This window comes from Quercus lobata, chromosome 4 (assembly GCF_001633185.2).
Source record: "Quercus lobata isolate SW786 chromosome 4, ValleyOak3.0 Primary Assembly, whole genome shotgun sequence".
Classification (NCBI taxonomy): Eukaryota; Viridiplantae; Streptophyta; class Magnoliopsida; order Fagales; family Fagaceae; genus Quercus; species Quercus lobata.
The window spans coordinates 38,441,050-38,450,873 of NC_044907.1; the positions used below are offsets into that span (position 1 = coordinate 38,441,050).

The window sequence follows — 9,824 nt, forward strand, 5'->3', positions numbered from 1 at the left end:
CTTCATATTAAAGTTGAATTTGGCTATTTGTAATATAAACAATAAAACCAAATAAAAAAGAAGGAAGAACTATTAAAAAGTAAATATAATTTGTTAGTATCCTCTCCAAGTGAGTGTATTCAAATTAAATAGTATCATGACTGGTGTAATCATCCATGTAGCCTACTTTACTTACCGTTTACAATTTATTGTAACCAAAGAAAAAAGAAGAAAGCACCATTAAATAGTAATAAGAATAACTTCAAATTAAATAGTAAAACAGTGCTCTGACTGGTGTAATTTGTCTATGTAACCTAATAAATTGCTCTAGATTCAAAGCTTTAAAGGTCCAATTGAAGAACAAATTTTATTCTAAAAAAGAAGAAAGCGCTACCAATTTAACATAATAAATCACTACTCGTAATTTGGAAAAAAAAAAAAAATATATATATATATATATAGTTTGCTTGCTCATTTAACCTAAAATTGTTCGTATCCTAAAATTTTCAAACACATGCTAACAAATAGATATTGGTATAAAATATTCACCTCGTAACATAACTTAATAAGTCTCAAACACAAAGCTTTAATAGCTTTAACACAACAAAAAAATAGCAAAATTCAAAGCAATTGAAGCTTATGCTTCATCTTGGCTGGGACTTGAGAGAACACGCTACAAAAAACTGGACCTATAGTGGCGTTCCTGAAATGCCACTATAGGTCTTTGAGCTATAGTGGCATTTTCTATAATGGCATTTATAACTATCATTATTGTACCATGACTATAGGCCTATAGTGGCTATGGCTCAAGCAATAAGAGGCATCAAATATTATTCCATCAAAAAACTATTCTCTTCTTGTCTAATAATTTTTAAGAGGGTTGTCGCCTCAAATTTGACTAAACTCTATCAATTCCATTGGTCATAGCACACGCCGTGTTGGTATGAAAAGAAACAAAAAATTATCCAAACAACAATAGAGGACTTTCACAAAAAATACATAAATTTTTTACCAAGCCTTTGATCTTCATTGATTCCAATTTCATTGAGACATTTTGTCAAACACTTAGGTGATGGGGAGGATTTTAACAAAACAAACATAAAATTTTTACCAAGCCTTTAATCTTCATTGATTCTAATTTCATTGGGACATTTTGTCAAACACTTAGGGTTGGCCTATTTTCACAAAGGATACCAATTCTAATATCGTTATTTTAACCATTATACCAGCAAAAACATGAGAAAAAGAGAGAATTACAGAGAGACAAAGCAAGAAAACTAGTGAATTTGTCAAACAAAATTGGATTTTAAATAACATATGGAAGACTTTGTATGTTTTGAGACCTTGAGCTCAAATAGGAAGATTGTTTATATATATATATATATATAATATATAAAATAAAAAAAAATAAAAAAAAAGAATTGAATAAGATAGCCAAATTGGATTGTAAACATATATCATTAAATAGAATAATATAATTAAGAAATAAAAACTCACCTGGAGAGGATATAGATTTTAAACAAAGGGTACCGATTCATGGTGATGGGGCTGGCCTGTCTTTACAAAGGAGAAGACCTAACCCAAAAAATGTAAGCCCGCATGATCTACACAACGTAAATAAACTCAAAATCTTTAAATAAATCACTATCTAACAAACACAGCATATTGCAGCTTTAGCTGTAGCCTCCATATGCAACACAAAAACTAATACCGTTACAGTAAAGGAGAACCTAAATTATAGCAAAATCACCTATACAAAACTATATAGATGAATCCAGTCTATTCCATTACTTGGACTTAAGGGATATCATAATTGAGACTCCAATTTCTACCTAAGACTCCATTATAGACTCTCTTTTTTTTTAAATGGAACTTTAGACTCAAGATAAAGTGTCAAGTTCTCAACCTACAGGTATATGGTAATTGGTCAATCCATGTCTACACATACTATTGCACTTCAATAAAATAGGCGTAGGCATGACCACCACCCTACCTTTGAGCATGAATCGTAAGCCATGAAAAGGATCAAGAAATATGCCAGATTCAACCTTCACCAGAATTTTTGAACATAGAAACAATATTTGGTACATGCACTTATCTTGAGTCTTTGTGTTACATATACCAATGTTACATGTACCAATGTTTGGTACATGCACTTAAAAACATGTGTTTTGTTACTTGAAAATATGTGTGGAAATACGTGTGGATGAAAAAGTGTGTGGAAATACATGTAATGTTGTTTAAAAACTGAAAATTGTTATTTGAAATAGTGTACCAAACACCCCGAATTTCCTAACTACTAAAACTACTATTAGAGCATCTGTAGCAGCCATTGTAAATATTATGTCATTGTACCACATCAAAAGCCTACTTTATTATTTTACCACATCATTTTACAATATCTCATTTATCAGATGTTCTATATTTTTACCACTTCATTTAAATATTATTTTTTAATTCTTATTTTATCATTTCTTTATTATTTGTTCGAACGGTAACATTTCCTTTTTCTTTCAAATCTCAACGGAAACATTTCAAACAATACTCTTAATTCTTTTTTTTTTTTGGTAGGAACCGACCAGCCTGCCTGGGCTTCAAACAATACTCTTCATTTTTTTTTTTTTTTTAGAAACCAGCCAGCCTACCTGGGCTTCAAACAATACTCTTAATTCTTCTTTTTTTTTTTTTTTTTAGAAACCAGCCAGCCTGGGCTTTATTGAAAGAACCTCAATGGGCATCAAATGAAACTAGAGGCGCAATGCCAGCTGGGATGTAATCCAGCCACACCTGCTGCCCTGTACAAAGTTTGGCCAATTGTGAGCATCAGCCACAGTATTACATGCATAACAAAATTCTGAAAACTGAAAATACTCTTAATTCAACTATCATAATTTTAATTCAAATACTTAGAACCTGTCATATCCAATAACTCAAATAACTCAGAACCTGTCATATCCAATAACTCAAATAACTCATATCCAATAACATTTTAACTCAAATACTTAGAACCTGTCATATCCAATAACTCAAATAACTCATATCTAATAACATTAACTCACACAAAAAACTTACACAAAAAACTCTTATCCAATAACATTAACTCACACAAAATCCATTGAATTAAACATAGTTGAGCTTGCCACTTCCTTGATGACAAATAGTACTTAAATTTAACACAACAAAACAATTGGCTAATACTAAACTTAACATAACAAAACAACATAGCCAATGAGTTTCAATGGTAGCTTCATAAAAACAAAATGAAACAAATAAACCAAATCAAAAGTTTTAATGGCAACTCCATAAAGAAAATGAGACAAATAAACAAAACCAAAAGTTTTCATGACTCTCCTTGTAATTGCCATAAATGCTCAACGAGATTCATTTGGAGTTGAGAATGAACTTCTCGATCCCTAATGCATTGATGAACTTGAATGAATTCCGTAAATTCATTTGTTGGCTCACGTGACATTGGTGTACATGAAATCTCATCAATTTGTTCATAATCTAAGTCCACTGCTTCAGCTTCATCTCACTCATCTTCAATAATCATGTTATGAAGAATTATGCACGCTTTCATAATGTCTTGTAGTGTTTCATGATAGAAAAACCGTGCAGGTCCACGTACAATAGCAAATCGTGCTTGAAGCACTCTAAATGCACGCTCTACATCCTTCCTATATGCCTCCTGAGCTTTTGCAAATAATTTTCTTTTTGCTCCTAGTTGACCATTGGGGATATATGCCATCGGCAAGATATTATCCCATTGTGTAATCATCACCATTAATTGAGTAATTAACTGCAAGAGCACGTCCTTGTGCAAGTTCAGAAAATACATAAGATCGCTCCAACACGTTAATATCATTGTTTGACCCAGGTAACCCAAAAAATGAGTGTCATATCCAAAGATCATATGAAGCCATTGCTTCCAAAATAATACTTGGCTCACGAATATGACCACAATACATCCCTTTCCATGCAGTTGGACAATTTTTCCTTTTCCAATGCATGCAATCAATACTTCCCAACATGCCTAGAAATCCACAATTTTGGCCATGGGCTAACAATCTAGCGATGTCTTCATTGTTTGGTGACCTCAAGTATTCCTCTGAAAAAATAGCAACCACTGCTGCAACAAATTTTTTCAAACTAGTTATTGCAGTGATTTCTGCTATTCTCACATATTCATCCATAAAATCAGCCGCTACTCCATAAGCAAGCATCCTAAGTGCAGCGGTCATCTTTTGAAGGGGAGATAGACCAAGATTTTTGGCAGCATTTCTTTTTTGGGTAAAGTAAGGTTCATGAGTTTCTACCCTAGATAAGATTCGAAGAAAAAGAGAACGTCTCATTCGAAATCTCCTTCGAAATAAGTTGGGAGGATATACAGGTTCTTCGGCAAAGTAGTCATCATAAAGCCTTCTATGGCCTGCCAAATGATTACGTTCGATATACCGACGATGCTTACGTTGTGGTGTCGAACCCGTGAGAAGTTTTATAATTATCTCATCTTCATCTAAGTCATCATCAAGCAATTTACGAAAAAAAGAATGACCCATGGAGATAAACTATAAGAAAACATTAGAAAGCAATTATCAATATAGATGCCATTATCATAATATGAAAGAAAAATCAACATGTATAAGAAAGAAAATTGAGATTCAAGAGAACAAGGAAAGAAACACAAAGGTGAATGTCTCAATACACTAAAAGGTAACCATAAACCATATATATCATCAATTATTATCTAACAAAATATAAAATTACAAATTAATATCGGGTCTGGGTTAAACTTAATAGAGGGTTTAAGTTGGCTATGCTTTAGGTCACTTTGGGCCCAAAATCTGTTGGCCCAGAATAATGATAGTATGTTATATATGGTTGCATCTCCTGCATATGTTTTGCATAGAGTGATATATTTTTTAGATAGGTAAATGGACGAGATAGAGGTAGAGTTCAAACCATAAACATAAGTAACCACAAAAGAATGTATTATTAGATTATCACTCTCCATGCATAATGTATGAGAAACTATTAATACTTTGTGCATGCATTATGCATGTGCTTGAAAAGTTTTTTTGTTTTTGTTTTTGTTTTCTAATCTCATTACGTGATTTTTTTTTTTTTTTTTTTAATTGTCAAAATAAGTAAATGTCTGAATGTGAAAGAGTTTTGGAAGTGTTTGGTGGTTATAACTATGGATAAGATGTGGGGTAGGGAATTAGATATATTTAAGAGATTTTTTCAATTTGATTATTTGACCCTTTATATTCTTATTTATTTTTTATTTCAACTTGTCAGTTAAATATTTTTCAAAGTATTTTTTTTCATTAATTTTTTGAACTAAAAAAATAAGGATAGTTTTAGAAATATGGAAAAGTGTACACCAAAAACTAATATCCAATTATATAAGCAGCTTATGAAGTGATTCAATACTAATAACAGAATTTTATTAGGTCTTTCTGTACTGGTACTTTGGGTTAAGTAATGTGTTTGACCTTGGTAAGAGAGTGTAATTAAGTGTACATTTAACAGTTAGTTTGTTTCTTAAAAAAAAAAAAAAAAAAACTTTATGGAGTGGTTACTTCACTAAGGCTAGAGTCTAAGTTTGGCCCAAAACTTAAACACTAAAAAAATGTGGCCCAAAGGCCATTTATTAGCTAAAATTTGGATGACAGAATACTAAGGCAAAAAATATCTCATGAAATTTCTCTCTTATAGTATATGTGAGTTCTACATATATAAATCCACAATGCTATGAGAGGTTAATATTATGAGATAGTGTAATGAGATATTTCTCATCAGTCATGAACATACAAAACAATTTTTGTTTGATCTCGTTCTATTTTTGTTGGTGGAGGCCAAAAAAAATTCATTTTGGTATTCTCTCTGTCATTAGTTGGTGGATTTGGTAGATTAGTCAATAGTGTCATATTTGAAAAGTTAATACACACAAATATTAAAAACTTTTTTCTTAACTTATGTCTACTTAATTTGTAAAGCTAATATCTGTTTTCATTAGCTTAGATTTTTTTTCATTTATTTTGTTAAAATATAGTATACATTTTTCTTTCTTATATATCAAAAATCAAAATGTCATAATATTGATGGTATTGACATCATCCTCACTGCCTATACAACTTACCAATTGAGAATCAAAAAACCATAAACTAATAATAATAAGTCAATAGCAGAAATTCCATGGCAGATACTCAAACCATAACAAAATGGAATTAGGCACACCTGCTACAGAAAAAAAAAAAAAAAAAAAAAAAAAAAAAAAAAAAAAAAAAAAATTATTTGCCAAGATATGCCAACCTACACAAATGGGGTAGAACAACCAAATAACAGTATCTAACTACACAACCAAGATTGACTACCCATATACGCTGTAAGGACAAATTCCCAGCAACAAACAAACCAAAATACAAGATAATGCAAAGTTAAACAACCACATATCCACTTGGCAAATAGCAGGAAGAAAAATTTGCAAAAGCTGGAGAGTTGTACAGGTTTTTTTGTAATATAAATTCAAACATAGAAAATACATGACATTTTATATAAGCTAAAATGTTAGGATTACTTACATGACAGTGGCCTACTAGAATCTACAACAAAATCACATAATAAAAGAGTCAAGACCTTTTGGTAAGATCACAAAATATATATCAAGGCCTAAAGTCAGCTACACCCAAAAAATGCCACAAAATACATATCACGGCCTAGAATTAGTTACTACCAAAATAAGGTTGGAACAAGACATCACCAACATCATCAACCCAATGAATGACTTGATCTTTGTTTTGCAAGGATTTCCTTTTTGAGTCCATCATAAAAAGCTTTTTGGTCTTCGTTCATGCCACTTTTGTCTAGCATCATAATTCTTTCATTCTCTTTCAACTTTTGCAAGCGAACATTTTCCGCTTTGATACATACTCTCTCTTTTTTGGCTACACAACCTTCTTCAAGAACTTTCATTTTCTTTTTCAAATATTCCGTTGCAATATCTTTCCCATCATCTTTTCTCTTTCGATTAGCCTTTTCAGCTTTTCTACCTATTGGCCTCTTGAAATCCATAATACCATCAACCCCCACTCCTTGATCTATTAAATCTGGAGTTTGAGGCATTTCTTTTCTTGAATCTCCCCTTGGCATAGTAGATGCCCACTTTGGATAATCCTTCAAGATTAACCAACAATGTTCAAATTGAAAAACGAAACCGTGAATTTCTTTAAACAATTCCTTTGCTTTCTCAATCTAAAAAAAATTAAATAAATATAACATAATTAGTTTCTTCAAACAATTCATTTGTGTTGTAAACCTAAAAAAATTAAAGACCATTGCAAAATTTATACCTTGTCATGAGCCGTGGTTCCACTTTCATTCTTTGCTTCAATTTTAGCTAAGGACCCAACAAATTTAACTATTTCCCTATTAATTGTTTCCCATCGGGTTGTTAGGGATGCAACACTACGTGTAGAATCAGTCTTGTGGTCCATAAAGTATTTGGCAACTTTACCATAAAATGTTATTTTATGTTGCTCATTACCATACACAGGATCAACACTGGTATTGAGCCATGCTGCTACAAGCAGCTTATCTTCCTCAACACTGAAGTTGACACCACGTGCTTGTTTTTTCTTAGAAGTGGCAACTTCATCATTCAGTGGAGAATCTTCGACTAACAGGGGACTACTTTCAGATACATCGAAAATTTCATCCTCAAGATTAATATTCCCCCGTACGAGATCAATGAATGATGAATAATTCCTTGAGTCCATGCTCTAAATAGATACGAAGACTGCTTGTTCTGGTTTGTTAATTACAACAAAATATATCATTACTAAACTTTGTCAATGTATCACTCTAGCAAATTTGCCAAACTCAAAATGTGAGCCCTCATCAAACACATGCACATGAAGTAATAAGAAGTAATTCCCACAGCATGGACTCAAAATGTATCTCAAAAAATACTTTTGCCTAAACATGAAGTAATTCCCACAGCATATAATAAGAAATTCTTGTTTTGACTTGTCCTGGCCGAAGCAACAGAGAAGATTGTTGGATAGAGTAATTCCCACAGCCTAATATTTTCATTTGTTTTGTTTTGTTTTTAAGAATAAGTAGACTATATTAAGGTTAAAGACAAGAGCAACAGAGAAGATTGTCGGATAGATTAATTTAGGCAGAACAAATTCATAACACAGCAAATAGCACATATGAACAGAATATAAAGAGAATCAAAACTAGACATTGAAATACTGAGAGAATCACAGAGAAGACGGAGAACTTACCTGTACGATGAATCGATGAAATAGTATCGCCCAAACATAATAAGACCAGTGAGCTATTCCTGTCGTGATTCTTGTGCACAAATTTCACCAGGGCCTCTTTCACGAAACCAGAAGTCCACTCACAAAGTTCTTGTGCCAGGAATTGATTCAAAGAGCCTACTCTCTGATGAGACGAAAGGGCTCGGTCAGTTCACCGGGATATAGAACAAAGAGGAGAGACCCACAACCCAAAGGCCTACGCCCACGCCAATCACAATCGGAAAATACAACCAGACCCACAATCGGAAATCACAACCAAAACGGAGACAAAAACAACCAGACCGACGCTGATAGAACAGAGAGGAAGCGAACCAAAAGGGGAAAAAAAATAGAGAGGAGAGACCCACAACCCAAAGGCCTACGCCCACGCCGATCACAATCGGAAAATAAAACCAGACCCACAACCAGACCCACAATCGGAAATCACGATCCATAGTACCTGCAGCCCCACAGACTTCATATTCATCATTTTTGAAAGCAGGTGGAAGGGATCTCTTTTCTGCAACAGAAAAAAATGGATCAGATTTTACTCAGCACAACCTAACAATGCATCGCTTGGTGGACGAAATCTTCTCTCCCTTTAGAATTCTTTCTCCCACACAAATTATTTACCAGCTGGCACATAGAGCCACTGGGTTGGCTCCGTTTCGCTTTCAAGTCGTTGGAATCAAGCTCCAATTGGACTGAAAGTTCCTTCGAGATCAATGTGCTGCTGGAATCTTCGGCGGAAGCACAAACACCCCTTTCAGATTTGAGAGCAATCACAACCAAAACGGAGACAAATGAACCAGACCGACGCCAGTAGAACAGAGGACAGAGCGAACCAAAAGGAGAAAAAAAGAAACCGGATTTATGTGGTTAGATCAGTGATGGTAGAAACGAAATTGATGGTGGCTCATATTCATGAACGGGAAGACAATAGAGCAACGGGGAAGAGGGAAGAAGAAAAAGAATGGGAGAGTGGAGATGGAGATGGAGGCGATGAGCTGAAGGAGAAATGAAAGAGATATGAGGGTTGAAAGAGAAATAAAAAATTAATAAACCAATATACCACAGCGTTCCGTACAGTTGTATATTTGTGATTTTACTGTAGCAAGTTGCAAAAAATTTAACATTTACAACATCTTATAAATGGGCTTAAACTGGGTTTGGTGTGGGATATGTGCCAAATATTTAGCATTTGGCACATATCCCACATCTACTGTGGGTGCTCTTACAACATTACAGTCTCAAACATTATTAAAAAAAAAGAAAAAAAAATAGACTACAAATCAATTTTTGCAGGCACAGATACTACTAAAACTCTATCATTCAATTTGTTGACTACTAAAACTCCTATTTACATCTTCACACGTTATAGTCTCAAATATTTAAAAAAAAAAAAAGAAAAAAAAGAAAAAAAAAAGAACCATAACAGATATTATTAAAACTCTATCATTCAATTTGCTAACTACTAAAACTCCTACTTATAGCTTCACATCCATTACCCCATATAAAATGTTATGGTCTCAA

General features: G+C 33.1%; 1 protein-coding gene across 1 annotated transcript; it reads right to left on the minus strand.

Moving 5' to 3' along the window:
• Positions 1 to 2,706: 2,706 nt before the first annotated feature.
• LOC115985157 lies at positions 2,707 to 7,760 on the minus strand. The gene is made up of 5 exons (XM_031108123.1): positions 7,335 to 7,760; positions 6,916 to 7,158; positions 3,920 to 4,547; positions 2,893 to 2,925; positions 2,707 to 2,774 (listed from the first exon to the last, which is right to left on the minus strand). The coding sequence occupies exons 1-5, from the start codon at positions 7,758 to 7,760 to the stop codon at positions 2,707 to 2,709; spliced, it is 1,398 nt and encodes a 465-aa protein (XP_030963983.1).
• Positions 7,761 to 9,824: the final 2,064 nt, after the last annotated feature.

Coding starts and splice junctions, on each gene's coding strand:
- LOC115985157 (XM_031108123.1), bottom strand. CDS start 7,760: ATGGACTCAAGGAATTATTCATCATTCATTGATCTCGTACGGGGGAAT. Junction 7,159..7,334: donor GAACCACGGCTCATGACAAG/GTATAAATTTTG, acceptor TTAATCTTGAAG/GATTATCCAAAGTGGGCATC. Junction 2,775..2,892: donor TGAGTTATTGGATATGACAG/GTTCTAAGTATT, acceptor AACTTTGTACAG/GGCAGCAGGTGTGGCTGGAT.